Here is a 25,712-nt window from a genome sequence, read left to right on the forward strand (position 1 = left end):
AGAGAGGCACCTGAAGTGGTGTGCGCACCGAGCTCTGTCCTGGAACGTGGGGTGACAGGCGGGCCAGGAGTTCACTTTTCTGCTTTACAGTCTTCTGAGTCTGTTTTTTTTTTTTTGCAAGGTTCATATATCATCTTTATCATTAAGATATAATATTCTTCCTTTGTGAAAAGAAAAAAGTACCAGACAGGTGGCAGTTTCACTTAACCTTTGAAAGAGGAACCTGCCAACCCTGGGGGACAGGGACCAGTACGGTGGCTTTCTCATCTACCTGGGGATTAGGCTGAGCTGCTACTTCCTTGCTCAAAGCCCAGGGATCTCTCCTCTGAGAACCACCTGCTCCCTGCACAGCTGTGGGCCCCTTGTCTGTGGGTTGCCTGGAGCCTTTCCCCTTGTCCTCCCCCAAGCCCTGCCCCCAGGACGAAGGCAGGGTTCTTTGTGCAAGGAAGCTGCCTCTGGCCCCCTGGCCTGCTCTGGCCCCCTGGCCTGCTCTGGCCCCCTGGCCTGCTCTGGCCAGGCTGATGAGGTGGCCAAGATCACGGCAGCTCTGCATCCCTGGCCCTCAACGTTCCTTTCTGGGTGAGGTCCTTGCCTGAAGCAGAGAGACTGGAAATGGAACGAGGTGGTAAGCTGGGGACCTCCCAGACCCCTGCTGCCCTGGAATGCAAATGAAGAACGAAAATACACCTTCTCACCATACCCCACCCAGCCCAGAGTCAGTCTCTGCTTCATGGTCTAGTGCCTAGAGTTAGGTTTGAACCAACTTTCTACAGGTTGTTCTCAGTCTGGGCTGCCTGCCCAGGTACCACCCTGACACCCTGGACTGTCCCCGTGTCCCCTCCTGTCCTGCTGCCTCTTGACACACCTGTGCTCCCTCCCTGCTTCCATTCCAGCTGCCCCATCCCTCGCCCACCATGGCCTCCGCTGACAAGAATGGCGAGAGTGTCTCCTCGGTGTCCAGTAGCCGCCTGCAGAGCCGGAAGCCACCCAACCTATCCATCACCATCCCTCCACCCGAGGCCCCGGCCCCCAGCGAGCAGGCCAGCATGCTGCCCCAGGTAAGGGAGCAGCTGGGCGCTCAGCGCCCTGCCACCGGCCACCGCTGTGCCCCCATGACACCTTTCAGGCAGTTTCACTTCCCGGAGGAGGGCCTTCTGGAGCCACAGCTGCCCTGTGGCCCTGCTGTAGGCTGCACCCCGTCCTTCCTGGCCCCAGACTTCACAGGGGGTGGGCCCTGAACTCAGTCTCCGTCTCACGGTGTCCAGGGAACATAAGAAACGCCAGTTCCGCCTGGGAATTGGCTGTTTCCATTCCCTTGCCCGAGCCCTGGCCCTTCTGTGGGCGGTGGGCTGTCTGTGACTTGGGGGAAGGGGCACAGCACGCCTGCAGCACCAGCAGCTTGATCCCAGCTCCCGGCTCCTGCGGGGGGATGGGGATGAATCAACGTTACCAGCAGTCCGGACCAGCGCTCCATAAAGAGCTCATTGAGAACTAGCTGTGAAGAGCGTGGGCTCCCTGCGCAGCCTGGGCCACCGGGGAGGCTGTCTCATGCCGCCCACTCATGCCAAGGGCTCTTTCAAACATGTAAAGCCAGGCGAGGCCAAGGCTTAGCCACGGCTAAGGCCTAAGGCAGGAGCGCTGGATAGGGAGCTAGGGAAGCATGTGCTGGGATCACCGAAGACACTAGAAAATGGCGATTTGACCTTCGGAATGAAAGCAGCTTGGGGTAGACCGGGGTTGAGGTTTGTTCTGTCTGGGTCTTCACATTGGGAGCCAGAGCAGAGCCAGCCTGGGATCTGGACTGCATGCAGTCACAGCCCATGCTTCTGCCCGCTGTCCACAGAGGCCCAGGAACCCAGCCTTCCTGAAGAGCATCAGCCTCCAGGAGCCGAGGGTACGATGGCAGGAGGGCGGCTTGGAGAAGCGCCCCGGCTTCCGCCGACAGGCCTCCCTGTCCCAGAGCATCCGCAAGTGAGCACGCCCGCTGCATCCTCACCTCCTCCCCACCCCACCCCACCCTCGGCCAGTCAACTCTTGGGACCTGGGTCTTGGGCCCTTCCCGGGAGGCATGGGCAGGCAGCCCATGTTCCAGGCGGGGAAACTGAGGCCCAGGCTGCTCTGTGCCTGGTAGGAAGCCACAGTGAGGAGGCTGAGGGGAGTCAAGGAGCTGGGGGTGGACCACTGCCCTTCAGAGCAGCTCCTGGGGCCTTCCCAGCTCAGCCCTCAGGCTCTTGACTTGATTCCCCCTCTGCCTATCTGGTTCCTGGGCACCGAACCAGGGGTCAAGGGGTAGCTGATCTGCCCCTCCCACTGCATACACACACACACACGTGCCCTGTCACTTCCCCTGCACACACACAGTGCCTTTGTCATCTCCCACTGCACACACACACGTGCCCCGTCACCTCCCACTGCACACACGCACGTGCCCCATCACCTCCCCTGCACACACACACGTGCCCCGTCACCTCTCTGCACATACACACATGCCCCGTCACCTCCCACTGCACACACGCACGTGCCCCATCACCTCCCCTGCACACACACACATGCCCCGTCACCTCTCTGCACACACACACGTGCCCCGTCACCTCCCACTACACACACACACGTGCCCCGTCACCTCCCACTGCACACACACACGTGCCCCATCACCTCCCCTGCACACACACACGTGCCCCGTCACCTCTCTGCACACACGTGCCCCGTCACCTCTCTGCACACACGTGCCCTGTCACCTCTCTGTACACATGGCCTTTCTCTCATTGCGGTCGCTTCCGTGTCACACACCCACCTGCTCCCCATCCCATGTGCTCCCGCAGGGGCGCGGCCCAGTGGTTTGGGGTCAGCGGCGACTGGGAGCTGAAGCAGCAGCACTGGCAGCGCAGGAGCCGGCACCACTGCAGCGTCCGCTACGGCCGGCTCAAGGCCTCGTGCCAGAGGGACCTGGAGCTCATCAGCCCGGAGGTGCCCTCCTTCCAGGGCACCGAGTCTCCAAGACCCCGCAAGATGCCCAAGGTGGTCTCCAGCTGGGGGTGCGGGGCGGCAGTTGACTTGGCCCAGGGCCCAGTTGACTCTGCTCACCACCTCCTTCCCGTCCAGATTGTGGATCCCCTGGCCCGAGGACGGGCATTCCGCCACCCGGACGAGGTGGACCGGCCCCACGCCCCGCACCCACCCCTGACCCCTGGGGTCCTGTCCCTCAGCTCCTTCACCAGCGTCCGCTCCGGCTATTCCCACCTGCCCTACCGCAAGAGGATCTCTGTGGCCCACATGAGCTTTCAAGCTGCCGCGGCCTTACTCAAGGTAAAGACACCTCTGCCCAGCCTGCTCCCTCTCTCTCCCCAGAGCAACTCTCTCCCCAGAGCATCTCTCTCCCCAGGCGTCTCTCTCCCCAGGCATCTCTCTCCCCAGAGCATCTCTGTCCCCAGAGCATCTCTCTCCCCAGAGCATCTCTCTCCTCAGAGCATCTCTCTCCCCAGGCATCTCTCTCCCCAGAGCATCTCTCTCCCCAGAGCATCTCTCTCCCCAGGCATCTCTCTCCTCAGAGCATCTCTCTCTCCAGGCATCTCTCTCCTCAGAGCGTCTCTCTCCCCAGAGCATCTCTCTCCCCAGGCATCTCTCTCCCCAGGCATCTCTCTCCCCAGAACATCTCTCTTTCCAGAGCATCTCTGTCCCCAGGCATCTTCCTCTGTGCCAAGGGCAGTGGTTGCTCCGGGATCCCTGGGCGGGGTGGGGGGTGGGGCGGTGGCAGCTCAAGCAGCCAGACCCACATCCTTCTAGTGGTCCCACTAGAAGTGGTCCACTTCTAGTTGTCCCTAGTGTGGACAGCTGGTTTCTGCACTGACATATAAGGTGGAAAGTAGGAAGTGAAACGTGCAGGCACTACTCACTGACCTGTGTTTACTGAACCCCCTTATGTGCTGGGCACAGGCTACAGAGTGAGTTGAGCCTGTGTCACTGCCCTAGAGGAGCCCTCAGCTCGGGTGAGGGCAGGTGTCACCATTCAGTGTGATAAGTGCTGGGGCCCACCCAGAGGAGGGGCTGGTGTCAGGGAAGGCACTTGAGAAATACAAGGAAAGGTTTGCCAGGAAGGGAACAGCATTGTCAGCAGAGGGAACAGCCTATGCAAAGGCCTGGAGGTAGGAGGGAGTAGCAGGTGGTTTTAGTGAAGGGTGGTTACAAGAGGAATGGCAGGAGATGGGATCAAAAGGTCAGCAGGGGCCTGGTGTGCCGTGCCAAGAAGCCCGTGGGAATAAGGGCGCAGGATGAGTGGTAGGGTGTCAGGTGCCCAAGCCAGAGGGCCGGAGGTCACCAGGGAGAAGTTAAGAGCCAACCATGTAGAGATTGCTGCAATCAGGCTACGCAGGAGCCGGAGCCCAGTCCTGGCCTCTCTCGCAGATGCTCATGCTCTGGACAGGGTCCCACCTCCCCAGACAGATGGGCTTGACAGACTCCTTTGGTGTCAGGGGCAGGGGTACCTGACCTGGGATTGATGCCCATGCTTCTGTCTGGCACAGGGGCGCTCGGTACTGGATGCCACAGGACAGCGGTGCCGGGTGGTCAAGCGCAGCTTTGCCTACCCCAGCTTCCTGGAGGAGGATGTGGTCGATGGAGCAGAGACATTCTACTCCTCATTTTTTAGTAAGGCAAGCATGGGGTGTGTGGGCCCTCGGGGTCGGGGGGCCAGGGTGGGCGGGAGCCAGGAGACGTCACCCGGCCTCAGTCATGCTCTGCTGGGAGCCCCTGAGATGTCCAAAGGCCCGTTGGTGGGATGGGGGTGCGCCTCTCGGAGCTCCTGGGCCTCCGTCTTTCTGTCGGCAGGGCAAGGACCTGAGGTGAGGAAGGGTGCCAGCCGGGAAAGTCACCATCAGGGCCCACAAGCACCTGCCTTCTACCTCCCTTCCAAAGAGCCTGTCTGGCTTTGTCCTGCCCTTTAATTGAGCTACTGGGGGCAGTGCTGGAGACAGTGACTCCTCACACTGTCTCTTTTTGTGTCCCCGATTCCACACCCACTCCAGGAAGAAATGAGCTCCGTGCCTGATGATGTGTTTGAGTCGCCTCCACTCTCTGCCAGCTACTTCCGGGGCATCCCACTCTCGGCCTCCCCGGTCTACCCCGAAGAGGTGCAGATCCCTCCGTGAGTTCTGGGCAGTCCTCCAGGTGGAGGGAGGCGGCACCGTGGAGAAAGAGCCCAACGACCCTCCCAGGGGGCTTCCCTAGACCACAGGTCCCTCCTGACCCCCCTCATGGGATGTGGGAGGGGAGGACACGAGGCTGAGACCACCGTCCTCACCAGGAAGGAGTCTGACCGAGCCCTGGTGCCCACGGCCAAACGTGGCAAGCGTATCGCATCCAAGGTGAAGCACTTTGCCTTCGACCGGAAGAAGCGGCACTACGGCCTGGGCGTTGTGGGCAACTGGCTGAACCGCAGCTACCGCCGCAGCATCAGCAGCACCGTGCAGCGCCAGCTGGAGAGCTTCGACAGCCACCGGTGAGCCACGCCGGCCTGGGCCCCCACCCACTCCGTGACAGTGGTGGGTGGTCACCGCTCTGGAGAGCCACTCTCAGGCGTAGGCCCAGGGGAGAAGGGCTGAGAGCCATCCAGGAGGGCCTGGGAGCTTCCAGGTTCCCCTGGGGCCCCTCCCGAAGCTCCCCTTATTGTTCATCGAGCCTTTGGTGAGCACCTCCTGTGGGTCGGGAGCAGGGACAGTCCCTAGGGTCACCCTACAAGCATGCATGTCACCTGGGAAGGGTTGTCGGGTGTTGCTGCCTCTTCACCCTCCCCGCTTTCCAGGGCTGCTTCCTCTGCTGGGCTCCCAGACGGTAGCCCAGGAACAAGTGTTCACTGAGCACCACCACACAGGCCCTGGAACAGCGGAGCAGGGTGGGCAGGGTAGGTCAGAGGGGCAGTTAGAAGCTGTGACCACAAGTGAAGGGACTGTGAAGAGGCCTGCACAGAGACCTTGGGGGAAGCCAGAGGATTGGGAAGAGGCCATTCTCAAAAAATGTACAATGAGCAGCAACCTGATAGACACTGGACCCTAAGTTAAAAAAAATTAAGTGATAGCAGGTGTGGTGAGTGTCCTGGAGAAGGAGGACAGAGAGTGGGAGTGAGCAGCTGGTGGGGAGGAGTGTAGTCAGGAGGAGCAGCAGTTAGCTGGGTGAAGAGAGATGGCAAGAGCATCCCAGGCAAAGGAAGCATCATCTGCAAAGGCCCTGGGGCTGCAGGGATTGGGGTTTGTTCCAGGAACTGCAGGAGAAGGAGAGGAAGGAGGCCAGGGAGGTGGGCAGACGTAGCAAGGCCTTGCAACCAGTGGGGAAGGAGCCATGTTAGACTTTATCCCTAGGGCAGCGAGAAGCCATGGAAAGGATTTAAGCTGGGAGAGACGCATGGAGGTGCATTTTAAGAGTTGCTGTGGAGAAGGATGAGTTGGAGTAGTGGAGGGTAGGGAGCAGGTGCGAGTTGTTGGCGGCTGGGTGCCGCAGGGCTGAGGGTCGGGATGTGAGTTTGGCTCCGCTGACCCGAGGCCTCTGCCCGCAGGCCCTACTTCACCTACTGGCTGACCTTCGTCCACATCATCATCACACTGCTGGTGATTTGCACGTACGGCATCGCGCCTGTGGGCTTCGCCCAGCACGTCACCACCCAGCTGGTGAGTGGGGCTAGGGAAGGGGGGCTCCGCCCTGGGGATCCTAGCCTCCCTCAAGAGGCGCCAGCATCTTGGGCCACCCAGTCCTTCCCACGGCAACAACCAGGCCCAAGTAGGAGGGTGCTCTGGGCTCACCACTGCTTTGCTTCTCAGCCCCTTCCCTGGAGGCCCTTCCCTGGGACAGAGAAACCCCTGACCCCCCCATCCTTCCACCTCTGCACCAGGTACTCAGGAACAGAGGTGTGTATGAGAGCATGAAGTACATCCAGCAGGAGAACTTCTGGATTGGCCCCAGCTCGGTAAGGGGCCCAGGCAGGGACAGCATCTCAGCAGGGAGCCTCTGGCCTCTGCCACCCCCAGCTGGGCAGGAAGGGGGTTGGCTTGCCTGGAAGCCCCCTTATCAGGGGCCCCTAGGGCGAGACTCTCAACAGAGCAGCCAGGTCTAGACCCGAGCTCACTCCCCCCCACCCTCCGCCCCCAGATTGACTTGATCCACTTGGGAGCCAAGTTCTCGCCCTGCATCCGGAAGGACCAACAGATCGAGCAGCTAGTGCTGCGGGAGCGAGACCTGGAGCGGGACTCGGGCTGCTGTGTCCAGAATGACCACTCGGGCTGCATCCAGACACTGCAGCAGGACTGCTCGGTGGGGGCAGAGGCCCTCCAACCCCTGCGAGCCCCACCCTGGTCCCTTGCACCATCTCCACTTGCCCCAGCCTGGGGGAGGGGCCCTTCAAGGGCAGTGTCTACGTTGCCTCTGTCCTTCCTCTGCCCTCCCTGGCATCACACACCCCTGCACGCAGCTCAGCACAGGGAGGGTGCCAACCTCCCCAGCCCCAGAGCAGTGAAAGCTGGGTCTTGGGAGTGTCAGTGGGGGTGGGGGTCTGGGAGATGAGCCTGAGCCCTGGACAGCAGGGCAAGAGCCCCTGCCCTGGAGGGGCCCTTGCTCACTCTGATGGTGGTGACCTTGTTCTAGCCATGACCAGCCTGCCTCCATCCTCCAGGAGACTTTGGCCACTTTTGTCAAGTGGCAGGATGATACGGGGCCCCCCATGGACAAGTCTGCGCTGGGCCAAAAGCGGACATCGGGGGCCGTGTGCAACCAGGACCCCAGGTACAGTCCTGGGAGACCCACAGCGGAGCTGAGGACATGGGGCTGAGTATCATGTGGTCTGTGCCACCCATGGGGATGTTGGCCAGTGGGGGTGGCAGGCTGGGGATGCCGTGGCCCCTCATTTTGCCCCCTCCGACCTCTGCTTCCAGAACCTGCGAGGAGCCGGCCTCCAGTGGTGCCCACATCTGGCCCGATGACATCACCAAGTGGCCGGTGAGCGTCCAGGGAGGAGAGTGGTCTGGGAAGGGTGGGGAGGGCCTGCGTGCCGCTGCACAGCCCCAGCCGCTGTCTGTGCCCCTCCTGACAGATCTGCACGGACCAGGCCAGGAGTAACCGCTCGGGCTTCCCACACATGGACTGCCAGATCCGGGGCCGCCCCTGCTGCATCGGCACCAAGGGCAGGTGAGCCGGCCTGGGCCCGCTGCCCGGAGCCCCTGTGCTCCCCCTCTGTCACCCACCACCCAGCTGGCGTCCTCCCTCCCCACTCGGGGGCCGTCTGTGGTGTGGGCAGGTTCCTGCAGAGGGGCACCGCGTCCTGCCAGTGATGCCTGCTGCGGCCGGGCACTGGGCACGAGGTGGGGGCGGGCAGGACTCAGGCCCCTGATGTTCGCCTTGCCTCCCTGTCCCCCAGCTGTGAGATCACCACTCGGGAATACTGTGAGTTCATGCACGGCTACTTCCATGAAGAGGCCACGCTCTGCTCCCAGGTGAGGTGGGGTCTGGAGGGGCCCTGGGCACGAGCAGGCAGGTGCAGCAGCCCGCATGCTCTCCTGCAGCGGGTATCTGGTCCCGCCCCCTCCATCAGGGCCTCGGACCCAGCCGGATCCTAGGCACCGACTGCCGTGCTCTCACCCCCAGGTGCACTGCTTGGACAAGGTGTGTGGGCTGCTGCCCTTCCTCAACCCTGAGGTCCCAGATCAGTTCTACAGGCTCTGGCTGTCTCTGTTCCTCCACGCTGGGTAAGAGGTGCCTCGCTGCCCACCCCTCAGACCCCTGTGGTGCCCACCCACCTGGACTCCCGGAGGAGGGGCCCCTGGGCCAGGGCGCAGCCGGCACAACCTGCCAGACCCCGCTGCTCCCGAAGTAGCTGGCTGGCAGACGGGGCAGGGGGCTGATGCCCGGTGTGTCCCCGCCCAGCGTGGTGCACTGCCTCGTGTCTGTGATCTTCCAAATGACCATCCTACGGGACCTGGAGAAGCTGGCCGGCTGGCACCGCATCGCCGTCATCTTCATTCTCAGCGGCATCACCGGCAACCTCGCCAGTGCCATCTTCCTCCCGTACCGCGCGGAGGTAGGGACTCAGGATGCGGCAGGGAGGGCTAGCTCTACTGCTTCCACGCCTCCCGCCTGGCTTGGCCTGAGGGACGCACAGCCCCTGCCATGTCAGGCTCAACAGCGGATGGACAGCTAAGCTGGGGGCTTCCCGGCCAATTCCTTAGTCCATTCCGAGGCGCGAGGGAGCAGTGATGCCCCTGGGTCACGTGTAGAGGTCACCTCCAGAAAGACCTTCTGGACCCCCTCCCTCACTCTGCCTCTTCTCTGCTTCATTTCTCTCCTTTTTTTTTTTTTTTTTTTTTGCGGTACGTGGGCGTCTCACTGTTGTGGCCTCTCCCGTTGCGGAGCACAGGCTCCAGACGTGCAGGCTCAGCAGCCATGACTCACGAGCCCAGCCGCTCCGCGGCATGTGGGATCTTCCCGGACCGGGGCATGAACCCATGTCCCCTGCATCGGCAGGAGGACTCTCAACCACTGTGCCACCAGGGAAGCCCTCATTTCTCTCCTTGACCATGACCACCGCCTGCCAGCGCGTCCCACAGCTATGAGTTGGGCTATATGAAGTTGCCCTCGTGCAACCGTTCTTGACCCAAAGAAACGGCAGTTTTTTGATCAGTTCAGCCTCACGCTGTGGGCTTGTTCAGTGTCCGTCCCTCCCCACGTGCGCTGCCTCCAGCAGTCCTGCTTACTGCACTGGGCATGCACGTAGTAGGTGCTCAGTGTTGCAGAAAGGGTGGGTGGAACGACTCCAGCTTTGTTCCAGCAGCTCCAGCTGCACCTCTCCTGCCCCCTGGCCGTCAGGTTCGGGGTCCCCACCCTGGGAGGGGCTCACGGAGAGGATGACCCAGGTCCTGGGGCTCCCCACAGGCTCCCACCTGGCACCTGGAAGTGACCCTGTCCCCTCCGCATCCACCCACCCCAGGTGGGCCCAGCAGGGTCGCAGTTCGGCCTCCTGGCCTGCCTCTTCGTGGAGCTCTTCCAGAGCTGGCAGCTGCTGGAGCGGCCCTGGAAGGCCTTCCTGAACCTGTCGGCCATCGTGCTCTTCCTGTTCATCTGCGGCCTCCTGCCCTGGATCGACAACATTGCCCACATCTTTGGCTTCCTCAGCGGCCTGCTGCTGGCCTTCGCCTTCCTGCCCTACATCACCTTTGGCACGAGTGACAAGTACCGCAAGCGCGCCCTCATCCTCGTGTCGCTGCTGGTCTTCGCCGGCCTCTTCGCCTCGCTGGTCATCTGGCTCTATGTCTATCCCATCCACTGGCCCTGGATCGAGTACCTCACCTGCTTCCCCTTCACCAGCCACTTCTGCGAGAAGTACGAGCTGGACCAGGTGCTGCACTGACCACCTGCCTGGCGGGGCCGGCGGGGCTGCTCCCACGCAGCGCTGAGGACACGGGGACTGTGCCCGGGCCAGGCTGCCTGCCTGCACAGCGCCCACCCCCGCTCCAGAGACCCTGCGGGGCCGGCCCTGCTCCCAGGAGCTCTGCCCCCGGGAGAGGCTGAGTCTGTGGGAGACGGTCATCAAGGGCGGCTCCTTGGGGGGCTGAGGCCCCCCTTCCCCATACCCGGGCTGGGCGACACTCCGAACATGTGTTTCTCTGCAGCTCAGGGCCCAGGCCCTGACGTCACCCTGCTCCCCTGCTGTCAGGACCACTTCCTGGGGGGTGGGCTCCTTTCTTCCCAAGGTCCTGGGCTGCTGCCCGTCTCCACCTCTGGCTCTGCTGGTACGTTCCCCCTCCCCGTTGCTGTGAGCCTGCCCTTGCTGGGGACCTGGCTGGGGCTCCCACCAGCTTCCCAGCCCTGCCTGGCCACGGCCCCTTCCTGTTTCACCTCCCATCTCTGCCCTGTGAATCCACGCCCTGCCTGGTGAGCCTGCCCGTAACGCTCCGGGTCCAAACCTTCTGGGACAGGGCTTGGCAGTGGTCTGGGGCAGAGAAGGAGCAAAGAGACACAGCTAGACTGGGAATCTGAGAGCCTCCGCTGTTCTCAGCAAACAGAGGCCGAACCCGCCCCGCACCCAGGGCCCCCAGCCCCTCCCAGCCCAGTCCCTTCCTCCAAGTCAGTGTTCTGCCTCCTGGGGCTGGACTGACGCCAGCCAGCCCGCCATCCTCTGCCTCACTCCTGCCCAGGCGAGGGCAGGGCCACCCCAAGGACCTGTGTCCAGGGGTTGCCCAAGGTCAATCAGGCCTTTTTTTTTTTTTTTTTTTTTACCAGTTTATATTATGGTCCTAATTTTTTTAAAGTAACGCTAACTTTGTATGGACGATGTCTGAAATGTATTAAATGATATTCTTTAAGAAAGTATCGTCTTTTGACCTCTAGCCTCGCATAGAATAAAAGCTGGAACTTTATTTTGGGAGTGGGGGTTGGCAGGGTCAGCCCTGAGGAGCTAGGGGGCAGGGGCCCAAAGGGACAGTGGATGCCTGTGGGACTTGTGGGAGATTTGGTTGGAGAAGAAGCCAGCTTGGGGTCACATGGAGGGGCTCAAGGGGGCCCTTGAGAAGGTGGTGTCAAATCTTTAGACCCCTGCGTTCCCCAAGCCCCAGTCAGGGGTCTGGCTGGGTGGAGGGGAGGGCCGTCCTGGCAGAAGCAGTGTGGAGGGAGGGGTGCAGCGCTGGTCCATTCCCTGTGCCCCCCAGCCCTTCACCCCACACCCGATGGGATGGAGGACCCACAGTAACCGTGGGTGCCCAGGGTGATGGGGGGAGCTGGGAAGTGGCCCCTGTGAAGGGCACCCTGCCTCCATTCCAGGGATGAGGATGGGAAGGCGCAGCCCTGGGCCTGGGGGAATAAGGGCCCGCTGGGCACCCGGCTCCTTTGGTGAGGACGCTGAAGCAGGGCTGCAGGCTGCCTCCCACTGTCCCCAATTCACCCACCCAGCCACGTGTGGGCACAGTTTGGATACAGGGGGTCCAGAGGGCCTCGTGTGGACAGACTGGAGGATACGGCACTCGTGCCCCAGCAGGGCAGCCTGGGCTGGGAGCAGCCGCCCCGCCCTCTATTTCACCCCCCACCCCGCACCCCAGGACCCTCTGGGAATCACTGTCTCCCTTCAGGCTGAGCTGAGCTGAGCGACAGCAGGGCAGAGAAGGGGACAGCGGGACTGGGTAGGAGCCCCCAGCCTGCCTCCCCACACCCCTGGCACCTGGCCGTGGGCTCCCCGGGGGCGGCCAGTTCAGCAGTCAGTGCTCCTGCGCAGGGAGGCGTGGCCCCGCAGGAAGCACTGCATCTCCTGAAGGCGAGTGAGCCCACGGCACACGGGCCCACAGGGTGGAAGCCGAACCTCTGGTAGAAGGGCACCAGCCTGTCCTCGCGCATGAGCACGGCCAGGTGCACGCCCGGATGGCCGCCCAGGTGGTGCAGGTAGCGCCACAGCAGGATGGAGCCCTTGCCCTGCTGCCGGAAGGGGCGGTGCATGGTCATCACGTGCAGGTGGGCCGCGCGGCCCCCGGGCCTGTGCAGCGTCAGCGACTCCTGGGGGCGAGAGACGGACACGAATCCAGGTCACCTCTGTGGACACCTGCACCCGCAAACCACCCCCACCTGGGCCAAGGGCAGGTGCCCCTGAGTGCCTCTAATCAGGACCCCCCTCCTATCCAAGGAGACCCCAAATTGGGACCTACATTCCCAGCCCTATGGCAGTCCCTTCTTGAGGGCCTTGAGACCGCAAAGGACTGGTCTTGCCCTGGAGAGGACCCACGTCTGTGCTCATCTCTTGGCTCGGAGGAAGAAATCCCAGCCTCCAGGCTCCTCCCCTCACCTGGCTGGCCTCTGTGAGCGCAGGAGGAGCTGGGGCCATCGGGCAGCGGCCCCTCCCCCGGACGCCTTCCCGGGTCTGGGCATCTCTGCCCCCAGCCCCTTCCTCACCTGAGTGAGGCTCTCCTCAGCCCACAGGGAGCCGACGATGAAGGCCACGAGGCGGCCCTCCACGAACCAGTCCAGGGACAGCTCAGGACACAGGGCCAGGAAGTGCCGGACCTGGTCCAGGTTCAGTGGGCAGATGCCCGAGACAGAGATAAAGGCTGTGGAGCAGGCCCTGGTGGTGACTCCGTGGTCACCGTGCCACATGCCCACTGTCCACTGAGCATCTGCTCGGATGCTGGGGGCGGGCTCCCTCAGCCCCCAGCCCTCCCCCACAGGAAAGCAGAGGATTCAGGGCTGCTCTTCCCCCCACTTTGCTGCACACGCATGTGCTCTTGCACACACACGGAAACACCCAGAGTCAGATACTCTGTGGTCCCAACTGCCAAGAGCAGGAGACTCGAGGGTCTTCTCCCCAAGGGCAACAGTGGCAGAGTTCAGCAGCGTCCTGGACCCTGTCGGCAGGCTACCCACCCTCTCACTCAATCTCAGACACGCCAGGAGCATCCTCTGGGGTGAGGCAACGAAACTCGTTGGTGGGGAGTGTGTGGCGCCGCTGGTGGCTTGGGGACTCTGGGATCCCAGGTGGCAGGTACAGAGCCACAGGCTTCAGGTAGTGGATGCTCTGAGTGGACATCCTGGCCACCGCTGCTACCTTGGGGGGCCCCAGCTTCAGAAGTGGCCTCTGTGATGAGGAGGGCCCCTCTGCACCTGTTGCAGAGAAGCGATGGTCGGGGGTCTGTTCCTCATCTCCCAGGGGGCCATCCAGGGTGATGGTGCATCTTGCCTCTTTTGTAGGGGACCTGGAGTGGGGAGTCTGGGGGCCGGGGTGGAGCGGGCAAGCAGGGCGTAGACACTTCCTGCCCTGTCCCTGCTCACTGGGTCCCCGGGTCACTGTTTGTCTCTTTCCCTGACCGTCTGCAGATGTGCACTTCTTAGAGGTGGCCGTCCCTCCCTTACAAAGCCCCACGTCCTGCACGTCGCCCTGCCCTCCCTCCTCCACCTTCTCTCCCCACATCTCCAAGCCCCAAGCAGGGGACTCCTGTTCTTGAATTCTGGGAGCCCGGGGGCAGGGGTCCCACTTATCAGGACTGTGGGGCAGGGGCTCCAATGTTCTCCCCAAAGAGCCAGTCACCCCAGGGGCCGTCCACAGGCTCAGGACCAGAAAAATCCAGACTCCTGGGTACACGGCTGTTGTAGCAAGTGTGACCGGGCAGCATGTGATGTTGATCGCAGAGATTTCTAATCCCCCACCCTCCCCACCTCCATTTTACAGGAAGGACAAAGTCAGCAGGGCTCTGGCCACCCTGTGCCCTGTCCCTGCGTGCTGAGGGTGAAACCTCAGATGGCACACAGATGCAGAGGATTACAGTGGCTGGCTGAGGCCCCAGAGTTTTGGGGGAAGAGCACGGGGCTAAGCCTCATGGGTCCACTCTAATCCCTGCGTTGGCGCCAACTGGCTGGCACAGGCATTCACCCTCTGTCCCCTGGAAGCCTGGGCAAGCCTACCTCTGAGGGTCCTTCCAGCTCTGGCAGCCTGAGTGTGCCATCATTTAGAGCACTTGCCTGGTGGCCAATTAGAACTGCAGAACCAGAGGTGAGGGGACAGTCTGGGTACTGGATGTAAAGTCAACGTCATCAAATGTCCCGGTGTGGGGACACTGGCTCAGGGGCTTCTCTTCAGACCCCTGTTTTTTTTTTTGTTTGTTTGTTTGGTTTTTTTGCGGTACGAGGGCCTCTCACTGCTTTGGCCTCTCCCGTTGCAGAGCACAGGCTCCGGACGCTCAGGCCCTGCGGCCATGGCTCACGGGCCAAGCCACTCCGCAGCATGTGGGATCCTCCCGGACCGGGGCATGAACCCGTGTCCCCTGCATTGGCAGGCGGACTCTCAACCACTGCGCCACCAGGGAAGCCCAAGACCCCTGTTGATAGGGTTTTGCTCTTTGTACCACAGTCTCCCTCCAGCACCAGCTCCCTTGAGAGGGTCCTGCGACCACGGCTCCCCCAGCTCTGACTCTGCTCACCCTGCCCCCACTCTGCACTTCTTCTCCCATGATGGCTCCCCTTTAGGGGTCCCACCATCACCCCCTCCAGCCTGGTCTCCTGTGGGGCCTCCTAGCCCGCCAGACAGGGATACACACATCTGGGCATCAGCTGTGGCTGGCTGCCAGGTCTCTCCTACAGGCTCTGTGGTCCCAGGCAAATCCTGGGCTATGGCTGGGCTCCTGCTCCAGGGCTCCAGAACTTTCTATGACAATTGGAGGCAGGTTGTCCAGGGCACATGGTGAACCCCAGAGGGCCATGGGACCTGACTGCCCACCTGCCCCAGCAGAGCCTGGCCTCTGATCTGGCTGAGACCCCATCCCACTAATGCTCCATAGCAGTGGGATGATGGGTACAGACTTGGCTGTCCTCACGATGGAGTGGACATCTGAGTCACAGTATGGGAAGAACATTCTGAGGGGCCGCGTGTCCCCACAGGGAAGCTGGGGCCCAAGCTTGGGGATGTTCTCTCTGGGTTGGAGGGGGGAACCATTTACAGGAAGAAAGATGAGGAGATGAGCAGACCCAGGATCAGGACACATCCCAAAACCCAAGGAGGGGGTGGCCAGCAGCATCTCAGGCAGCCCAGAGTGGAGAAAAGATCTCAGATTCCCCCAACAAGGAGGCCCCTGATGGCTGTTAAGAGTCCTTCCAGGAGAGAGGGGTGGGGTGGGTGGGGACCAGATGCAGTGTTTTGGGGGTCCCGAAACACTCTAATGATGCCTCTGAGACCCCAGTTTTCCCAGCAGAGCAACTAAAAGGCCTGGACAGGCAGGGAAGGCAGCCCTCAGTTCAGGCACTTGGGCAACTAGGTGTGTTTTCTGGTGGTTTTGAGGGTGGCCTCCTTTTCTCATTCCTCCCCTGCACTTAAGATAGGCTCTGCACACCTGGCACGGAGCACATTTTGCCTAATCATATTTACCTTTCCAACCATAATCTGTCACTAGCAGGTTCCCCAGGGGACAGAGGCTGAGATGGAGAATTGTGTGCAGGAGTTTCACCGGGTGAGCTCCCGGGAGCTTATAAACTTCTGGAAAACAGAAATTGTATTGAACGTGTGACAATGTGCTAGATACAGAGACTAGGAGTCTATCAACTAGGTGGCGATTCTGTTGAGGAGGATGACACTTAGCTCATTGATTTGCTGTGGATTTATTTTGAAGCCTCCTTTGCATAGGTAGGCTGACATCACTGCAGGGCTGAATGTGGCCCCGTCCTTATTTAGGGTTCAAAATCTGCCATATTACACAGGCAGTTTCCTCAGGAACTTTCCAGACCTTTCTGCAACGGAGGTGTCAAAAGCAGGAAGAGATCGCCACCTCCTGGAGAAAGAAGGGACCTATGGCTTCCTGAGCATCTGGAGCCTGGCTCTCCAACAGAAAGATCCCATGAGCCGCATATGTGATTTTCAATTTTCTAGTAGCCACACGAGAAAAAGCCAAAAGAAACAGGTTAGCTTGCTTTTAATAAAATATTGTATTTAACCCAATATATATAAAGTTATTGTCATTTCAACAAGTAATCAATATAAAAATTATTAGACATATTTCATAGGTTTTTTTTTTTTCTTTTATACACTGAGTCTTCAAAATCCAGTGTCAATTCAGACCAGCCACATCTCAAGTGCTCAAGACCCACAGGTGGTTAAGGGCCACTGCAGTGGGCAGTCCAGATCTAGAAACTGAAGCTTAAGGAGAGAGCAATGGTGGGGGGAGGCACATGTGTATGTGTGTGCACGCGTGTGTATACATGTGTATATGTACGCATGTGCACGTGGGGTGAATGTGCCTGTGTGGGGTGTGTGTCTAGGACAAATGGAGAACTTGGGACTTGAGCAAAGACAGAGGTGTCCCAGGGACCTGTTGGCACCATCGGGACCTTTGAGAGAAGTTGGTTTGTTTTGTTCAATCATTTAACAAAAATTTTTTTTAATTGACATATAGTTGATTTACAATGTTGTGTTAACTTCTGCTGTATAGCAAAGTGATTCAGTTATACATATATATACAGTCTTTTTCATATTTTTTCCGTTATGGTTTATCACAGGATATTGAATATAGTTCCCTGGGCTATGCAGTAGGACCTTGTTGTTTATCCATTCTATATATAATAGTTTGCATCTGCTAACCCCAAACTCCTAATCCATCCCTCCCCCACCCCCTTCCCCTCTGACAACCACAAGTCTCTTCTCTATGTCTGTGAGTCTTTTTCTCAACAAAAATCTTTTGAGTACCTACTATGAATCAGAGCTATGCTGGATGCTGGAATACAAAGGTACAAAGAAGATACGGTCCCACAGGAGAGATAGGCATGCAAACAAATGGTTGTAATAGAGGGAAATAAATGCAATCAGACAGGTATGACCAGGTAAGTGGGGGAATAAGTGGGGAAAATGGGGCTCTTGGAAGACTTCATAGATAAGAAGCCCCAAGCTGGGGATTCCCTGGTGGCGCAGTGGTTAAGAATACGCCTGCCAATGCAGGGGACACGGGTTCAAGCCCTGGTCCGGGAAGATCCCACATGCTGCGGAGCAACAAAGCCCATGCGCCACAACTGCTGAGCCTGCGCTTTAGAGCCCGCAAGCCACAAGTACTGGAGCCCATGCTCTCCATCAAGAGAAGCCACTGCAATGAGAAGGCTGCACACCGCAACGAAGAGTACCCCCTGCTCTCCGCAACTAGAGAAGGCCCGCGCGCAGCAACAAAGACCCAACTCAGCCATAAATAAATAGATAGATAAATAGATAGATAGATAGAATAAAAAGAAGCCCCAAACTGAGTATTGTAAGATGAAAAGGAGTTCTTTAAGTAAAACCATGGGTTGAAGTAGAGGAATAAAAAATTACAAGCAGATGGTGAAGCAAGTGCAAAGGCATGGTGGCACCAAAAAGTCGGGATCCTGGCGTGAGCAACTGAGGCCAGAGCGTGGACTGTGTGCACTGGGTGCAGAGGTGGAAGGCGGGGTGGGAGGTAGGTGGAAGGAACCAATTCATGAAGGGGCCCTTGTGCCATTCTCTGGTGGACCATGGAAAGCCACGGAAAGACGCTAAGCTAAGAAGTCGGATGATCATGTTTATATTTTCAATCTCCCGGGAACAAGGTGGTGAGGTGACTACAGCAATGGCGTAGGCAAGAGATGGAGATGAACTAATAGCAGCAGGTAATGTTGATCAAGCTCCTACATTGTGCAGGCAGGTGCAAAGCACCTCCCATTCATCATGTCAGTTAAATTCTCAGTAGCCCTATCTAGTAGGTACTGTTATTATTCCCATTTTACAGAAAGGAAACCAAGGCTCAGAGAAGTGAAATAAGTTGCCCAAGGTCACATAGTGAGTCAGCAGCAGCACAAGCTTCAAACCCACGTTCATCTAACGGCAGAACCTCAGCCTTAGCCACTGTACCATCCCATCACCACTCCCGCACCAGCCCCCATGGAGCTGCCCTCCTCGGAGCAGCTCTGGATTTGGGGTTGTGAAAAGCGGGCAGAGGGACCATGACCTGGGCTTTGATGACTTACGGAGCTCAATATCGAGGGCTGACCCTCAGGTGGCCAACTTGGTAGCCAGGTAAGTGACCCTGCCATCAACCTGGATGAGGACTCTGGGAAAAGGAAGGGGTTTGGGAAGATGCCACTTGGCACCCGTGGCTGGTCATCCAGGAAACACCCATGTGTTGGTGCTGGGGTGGTGAAGAGCATGGCATGATTAAGCCACTGCAGCCCTGTTGTTCTGCAGGCTGGTCTGGTGGGTTTGCTGTCTTTGGCCCCTGTATCCTCAAGAAGGAGGGAAGCAGGATGAGCCTGCCAAGCCTGGGCTCTCACTAGGGCTCAGCCTTCCCACTGTTGCCCTCAGCACAAAGTGTTTCATCCAGTGGATTGCAACCCATCCTCAGAGTCAGGAGTGAGAATGGCCAAAGGCCAGCTGGCCTGGGTCCTGATTCTGACTGTACTGCAGGGTGACCTTGGGCAGACCCCACACTTGGTTCTCCCAGGGCATCAATGCAAGGAGAGGTGAGGCTCCAGGGACAAGAAGAGCCCTTTTAACTCCCAGAGCCCGTGATTCTAGAGCAACACACAGCTGGATCTCAGAGGCATTTCTCCAGCCAGCCACTGAGGTGTGGGAGGACTCTCCAGGGCAGCTCCCCTCCTGCCCCACTTTCTGAACTAAAGCTCCCAGTGCTGAAGCCAGCCTGAGCCCCCAAACACTCACTGCAGGGTAGAAGGACCTCTCTGCGCCCGTCTGAATTTGCTCCTATACGGAGGTTTGGAGAGGCCGGGCAGGGTAAGGCTCCCCCAGGGGGCGGTGTGGGGCCCATGCACACTTCATGCATGGGTCTGGAGAGGCAGCCAGTGGCCGGTTAAGATAGGGACAAGACACGGCCTGCTTCCCCGAGATCAGCTCATTTTGCTGACAGCTCTGCTGCCTCCTGCACCTGGCCAGCTCCTTAGTAAGGGGAGTGGCCAGGCTAGCTCAGTTTCTGGCAGGCACATTTGTAAATAAGCAAAATTCTCCCAAGAAGCATCTCTATTCGCCAAGAAGGGCTAGGTGTTGGGGCCATGAGAGAAGGGGGTTTCTCCATTGGGGAATAAAGGGTTTTTTTCATTCAACAATTATGAAAATAAAAATCAGGCAGTCGCTTCCATCCAGGCTCACCCCACTCGCCAGCCTGGATGTGAAGAGACACTGTCTGGGGGTTTGGGGTTTGAGAAGGAGTCAAGCCTCAAACCTTGTCCAGGGCATCTCAGGTCTGAGTGAGGACACTGAAGGTCACCACGAGGTGGGGAGGATTGTACTGAGCCTCTCTCTGTAAAAGGGCTCAGATGAAGCTCAAACTGGGGGTGATAGGAAGGGCTTTGAGGGACTTCCCTGGTGGTCCAGTGGCTAAGACTCTGCCCTCCCAATGCAGGGGGCCCGGGTTTGATCCTTGGTTGGGGAACTAGATCCCACATGCTGCAACTAAGAGTTCACATGCTACAACTAAAAGATCCTGCATGCCGCAACAAAGATCGCGCACGTGGCAACAAAGATCCTGCATGTCGCAACACAGACCCGGCGCAGCCAAATAAATAAATAAATAAATCAAATATGAAAAAACGAGAAGAAAGGGCTTTGAGATAGCATGGGCAGGAGAGGGCTAGAGAGCGCCACTCTCCCCCACCCCAGCTTCAACTCCTCAGGTATACAGAGGAGAGGATGGGAAACTGGTCAAATGGAAGTACAGAAACCTCAGACAGTACCCACCAAGATGGTACATTATTGCGTGCCAATGCCGTGCCAGGCACTTACTAGGCACCAGGGTTACACATATAAATACAAGAGGATCCACGTGCTCAAAACAGGTTTAGCAAGGGAGGGGTCAGCATTTGAAATCAAGGTCTCTTGCCTACAACCTAGAACGTTCTTGGTAGTGGTGCGGCAGTGGGGCACAGCACAGTCTGGCACAGTGCTTCACAAAGTAGGGGCTCATACTTCCTCCCTCACAGGCGGATAATCTATGTAAAGGTGGGTAATCTATGTAAAGCACTTATCATAGTACCTGGCATTAAGTTACAGCTCAATAAATGGTTGCTATTATTAGCTGTTATTATAAGAAGCCGCAGAATAAACACAGCACATCTTCCTGGAGTGCTAATTTTACTCAACGATTAGGGAAAAAAGGACATTCTTTTTATATTAAAACAAACACTGGCATAAGCTGGAGTAGAACGCAAAGCTCACTTGGATTTTTGACATCAAACAAAGATTTCGGGTCTGCATTGCCCTTCCCCTCCTAACGACTTGCTCACCCCCCATCCCTTGATGGACACAGGACTAGAAAAGCCCCTGCAGGGACTTCCCTGGCGGTCCAGTGGTTAGGACTCCGTGCTCTCACTGCTGAGGGCCCGGGGTTGGGTTCAATCCCTGGTTGGGGAACTAGCATCCCACAAGCCGCGCGGCATGGCCAAAAAAAAAAAAAAAGACCCTGCACTTGAGTCAGGAAACTTGGGTTCCAACCTGGCTCTGCCAGTTACTACCTTGTGACCTTAGGCGCTGAATTCCTTGGGTTCTGTTTCCTCACTGGTACAAGAGGGTTAATTACAGCTATATTCCAGATTGTGATAACAAACAAGATAATGTATGTGAATGTGCCTGGCAAAGTGCCTGGTCAATAATAGGTGATCAATAAATGTTAGGTGGATGATCAATAAATGTTAGGTGATTGGGGCCAAGGAGACAGAGCTAAAGGGACATGGTAGATGGAATAGAAGTTACTATGTCACTGCTACTAAGCCTCCCAGGTCTTTATGGGGAAGGGAGTGGGGAACTGTGTCCTTACAGCAACGATTCCAGATGGCCATTCTGCACTGTGGTCTGTGATGCGAAGCCGATGATTTGGGAACCCAGCAGTGGCCCTGAATCATATACTAATTCCTCTTAAGCTCTTTTTCTATATCTTAGTATGTGAGTTTTCTAAGATACAGGTCCATTGACGACCCCCCACCCCAAGCCCAATATTACATCAATACTCAATAAGTACTTGGCTCAGGGCATCTCATGTACTCAGGTTGCCATCTGTGCTTCATGCATGTTCTTTTTTTTTTCTATTTTTTTAAAATGTTTTTTCTTTCATGAGTGTTCTTATAATTTTTCCATGAGTGTAATCTGTATCCTCGGCAGCCTATAAACTACCCAATGACTTTTTTGAAGAACCTAAATACTGTAATATTGAATCATCTTACTAATCTGCCATTGATGGTCTTGCAGAAAATTGTGGAAAAAGAAAAAAAGATTTTAACTGAGAAAGGTGAGGGCTATATCTTGATTATTCCTAATTTCCTTTCAACAACCCATTATGAATCTGTCCACTGAGAATACATCTAAATCTTTTGGAACTTACTTAGGAGACACATTAGTATAATTACTTTATATATATATATATATATATATATATATATATATATATTTTTTTTTTTTTTTTTTTTTTTTTTTTTGAGGTACGTGGGCCTCTCACTGTCGTGGCCTCTCCCGTTGCGGAGCACAGGCTCCGGACGCGCAGGCTCAGCGGCCATGGCTCACGGGCCCAGCCACTCCGCAACATGTGGGATCTTCCCCAGACTGGGGCACGAACCCGCATCCCCTGCATCAGCAGGCAGACTCTCTCAACCACTGTGCCACCAGGGAAGCCCCTATATTTTAAAATGGCAATTTGGAACAGATCATAGGTCTAAGAGCTCTGCCAATCTAGAATTTTAGTCTAGGCAGGGGGCTTGAAATATTATAATAATGTAGTATTATAAAAAAGTTCCTTTATTGAGGGAACTATATGTCAGACACTGGTCTATTTCACTTAATCCTCTCAAATGCCAGATGAGACAGGTACTGCTATTACCTCCCCAATTTTACAGATGAGAAAATTAAGGTGAAAACAAGTTTATCAGCTTGCCAACTTTATAAGACTAGTAAGTGGCAGTGTCGAAAATTGGAATCAAACTCTTATTGTTCGTTCTGCGGGTTTTCTCTAGTTGCGGTGAGCAGGGGCTAGTCTTCCTTGCGGCGTGCAGGCTTCTCATTGCGGTAGTATCTCTTGTTGCGGAGCACGGGTTCTAGGTGCGCGGGGCTCAGTACCTCCACAGCATGTGGGATCTTCCCGGGCCTGGGATTGAACCCATGTACCCTGCATTGGCAGGCGGATTCTCACACTGCGCCACCGGGGAATCCCCTATGGCTTCTACTCTTAACTACCTCACTATCCTACCTCTTGCCATGCATAAGCCTCAAGGAGCTTTGAACTCATTTAGATGTATTTAAAGCCAAACCACAGGGGCCACTAACACTTGCTTACCTTTCTTATTTATTTATTTATTTATTTATATTTTTGGCTGCGTTGGGTCTTCGTTGTTGCGCGCGGGCTTTCTCTAGTTGCGGCGAGCGGGGGCTACTCTTCGTTGTGGTGCACGGGCTTCTCATTGCGGTGGCTTCTCTTATTGTGGAGCACGGGCTCTAGGCGCTCAAGCTTCAGTAGTTCAGTAGATTCGGTGCGCGGGCTCAGTAGTTGTGGCTCTAGGGCTCTAGAGCGCAGGCTCAACAGTTGTGGTGCACGGGCTTAGTTGCTCTGCGGCATGTGGGATCATCCCGGACCAGGGCTCGAACCTGTGTCCCCTGCATTGGCAGGCGGATTCTAAACCACTGTGCCACCAGGGAAGCCCAACTTGCTTACCTTTCTGATCTTTCTCTGGGACTCCTTCACCAACCCCTTGACCAATCCCTGAGGGGTCATAACCTTCCAGGCTGTACACGGAATTCCCTAACGCAATACACTCTAGATACACTCTCTATGTGGCCTTGCTTACAAGCTGCCTTGGAGCTGCTTTTAAGCTGTTTAATGTGTACAGTACATGTTTTGCCTCCCCAACTAGATTGTAAACACCTAGAGGACAGAAACTGTATCTTGTTCTTTCTGTATCCCTCTCAGTGCCTATGACTAGACTGGAGACGCCAGGGGAGCTCATTAAGTGTTGTTGACACTCTTCGGACCATCCTCCGTCCCACCTCGGCCACTCCCCTTTTCCCCGCTGACCAGTCTACTTCCTCCTCCTGGGTCCCCACCCCTGCCCGCTCCCTCTACTTTTATCCCCTCCGGCCCCGCCCGCCCTCGTGGAGTTCATCCTTTCCCACCTCGCCCCACGCCCCAGGCAGAATCTCCAGCGTCCCCTAGCGACAAGGCGGTAGCCCCTAGCAACCGCATCTTGGTTTTCTGACGACGACGGCACGTAAGGTCACGTCAGCGCGCCGTGGTTCCGCCCCCGGCGCCGGCTGGCCCCGCCTGCCCGCGCCTCTTTCGCCGCCGCCGCCGCCGCCGCCGCTGCTGCCGCTTCTGCCGCCGCCGTCGCCGCAGCCGCCGCCCGAGACTCGTACAGAGCAGTTATGGCGGATCGCGCAGCACCCGCGCCCGCAGTCCCGGCTCCCGCCCAGGTCCCGGACACGGCCCCGGACGAGACCTTGGCCCCGGACGCAGCCCCCGCCCCGGCGCCGGCGCCCGCCCCGGACTCGGCCTCCGGGCCGTCCTCGGACTCCGGTCCCGAAGCCGGCTCGCAGCGGCTGCTGTTCTCTCACGACCTGGTGTCGGGCCGTTACCGCGGCTCGGTGCACTTCGGGCTGGTGCGCCTCATCCACGGCGAGGACTCGGACTCGGAGGGCGAGGAGGAGGGCCGCGGGAGCTCGGGCTGCTCCGAGGCGGGGGGCGCGGGCCACGAGGAGGGCCGGGCCAGCCCGCTGCGCCGCGGCTACGTGCGCGTCCAGTGGTACCCGGAGGGCGTCAAGCAGCACGTGAAGGAGACCAAGGTGCGGCTGGGCGGCGGGCCGGCGGGCGGGGGCCGGGGCCGGGGGCCGGGGCCGGGGGCCGATGGAGGACCGAGTTGGCTGCTAGAGCCCTAGGGTAGGAGGGGAGACCTGCGGGTCGCTGCCCGGAATGGTGCAACTGCAGTGGGCCGAGGTGGGAGGACAAGCCTCAGCGGAGGGGACACTCCGGTGCAAAGTCATTGCACCAGCCCCTGGGCCACCGGGCCCTGGGCTTCCGCACACGGAGGACTTCCAAGCCGTACTAGGCTGCGGTGTCGGCCTCAAGATTGTGTATGTGGACCCACTCTAGTGGGGGGAACTCCTGGGGCTCTCGGGCACGCTCGGCTTTACACCGGTGCGGCGTTTTGCTGACCCCCAGGGAGCTGCATGCTGCATTGTGCATCCAGAAAGGAAGGCCGTGCCGGTCTGGTCCGTGCAGGGAGGGGTTGTGGCATTCCAAAATAAAGATAGAGGTGAAAATCGCGGCCGACATAAAACCCCAAGAAGTTCACTAGATTACAGAATGCGTTATTATGGGTGAAGAAAACCAACTCCTTTGTGTTTTACCTTGTTGCCTCGTTTTAATTGCTGCAGGGAACTTTGAGTAAATCATTAACAATCAGAGCTGTGATATTAATAGTACTGGGGGAGCAGGGAGGGATGTGACAGCTGCTGACTGGGATTGATGACTCTTAAGTACAGTTGGACTTCTTGAAAAAAAAATACTATTTTTTTTACCTGAGGCCATTAAGGAAACGTCAGACTCCATTATGATGTTGGTGAATATTGCAGTTTTACAAAACTGCAAACAGCATTCATCATCATAAACCTGAACCAAGGTTGGTTTGGTGGTTTTCATGACTTGTTTCCTTGAGTGTGAATTCTTATCAGTGATTCAGACAGACACACCCGCCCCCTGTATTTTTCACCCCTTCTTCATCTCCTCCTCCTTCTCTCCTTCAAGAAAACATTTCGAATGCTTCTTAAAAATTACCACCAGTATTGCCATGTTGGGAAGCAGGAATCAGGCCTGGGCTGGTTTAGCTGCCTGGGATGTTGAGTGGTGTGATTTCAGGGGAGGGCACTTTAGAAGTTAATCTGGGTTTCTCACACCCTGGGAGACAAAGGTGACCTGCACAAGGGGTCTGTGATGACAGCTCAGGCGGGGAAAAAGGCCCCACTCCCAGGAAGAGCCTATGATCCATTTCCTAGTGGCAGAAGTGACTGCTGATACCACCAGCAAGATCTTTTTCCTGGCCAGTGAGTGCATGGGCATCCACAGACATAGAAATCTGCGCACAGGACCCCTGGCTTCCCCTCAGAGAAATACAAATCAGGCGGTAGCTTCTCTGACTCAGAGAGAAAATGATAAGTTCATGCAAAAGTATGTGGAAAGGATTACTTTTTGCAGCAGAATGCTTCTTAAAAATTACCACCAGTATTGCCGTGTTGG

The 25,712-nt window shown here is 57.6% G+C and overlaps 3 protein-coding genes across 6 annotated transcripts in view; 2 read left to right on the forward strand and 1 right to left on the reverse strand.

The window, feature by feature from the left end:
- Positions 1 to 899: 899 nt before the first annotated feature.
- On the forward strand, positions 900 to 11,328 carry RHBDF2 (rhomboid 5 homolog 2; the record flags this gene model as incomplete). 4 transcript variants are annotated; one of them, XM_079725941.1, is made up of 17 exons in its annotated part: positions 900 to 1,058; positions 1,844 to 1,971; positions 2,823 to 3,018; positions 3,103 to 3,306; positions 4,521 to 4,649; positions 5,022 to 5,140; positions 5,300 to 5,494; positions 6,545 to 6,656; positions 6,878 to 6,952; positions 7,135 to 7,296; positions 7,655 to 7,764; positions 7,914 to 7,977; positions 8,072 to 8,166; positions 8,396 to 8,471; positions 8,623 to 8,723; positions 8,902 to 9,055; positions 9,962 to 11,328. In XM_079725941.1, the coding sequence occupies 17 exons, from the start codon at positions 915 to 917 to the stop codon at positions 10,379 to 10,381; spliced, it is 2,484 nt and encodes an 827-aa protein (XP_079582067.1). The 4 variants fall into 4 exon arrangements, with proteins under 4 accessions (XP_079582067.1, XP_079582066.1, XP_079582068.1 ...); XM_079725940.1 differs by having other exon boundaries at positions 915 to 1,104; positions 1,812 to 1,971; XM_079725942.1 differs by lacking the exon at positions 8,902 to 9,055 and having other exon boundaries at positions 915 to 1,058; positions 9,962 to 10,061.
- Positions 11,329 to 12,214: 886 nt separating this feature from the next.
- AANAT (aralkylamine N-acetyltransferase) lies at positions 12,215 to 13,537 on the reverse strand (the record flags this gene model as incomplete). The annotated part of the gene is given in 4 exon segments (XM_079726395.1): positions 12,215 to 12,271; positions 12,277 to 12,513; positions 12,907 to 13,075; positions 13,383 to 13,537. Coding segments are annotated over 4 exon segments (618 nt in total).
- A 10,308-nt stretch (positions 13,538 to 23,845) lies between these two features.
- UBE2O (ubiquitin conjugating enzyme E2 O) overlaps positions 23,846 to 25,712 on the forward strand; it is a gene marked incomplete at both ends in the record, with an annotated part of 57,091 nt that continues 55,224 nt past the window's right edge. Inside the window, one exon of the mRNA XM_079726151.1 lies at positions 23,846 to 24,262. Coding sequence (XP_079582277.1) covers positions 23,846 to 24,262 — 417 coding nt within the window. The remainder of the gene's footprint in view (positions 24,263 to 25,712) is intronic.

Source organism: Hyperoodon ampullatus (assembly GCF_949752795.1).
Source record: "Hyperoodon ampullatus genome assembly, chromosome: 19".
In the NCBI taxonomy this organism is placed as follows: Eukaryota; Metazoa; Chordata; class Mammalia; order Artiodactyla; family Ziphiidae; genus Hyperoodon; species Hyperoodon ampullatus.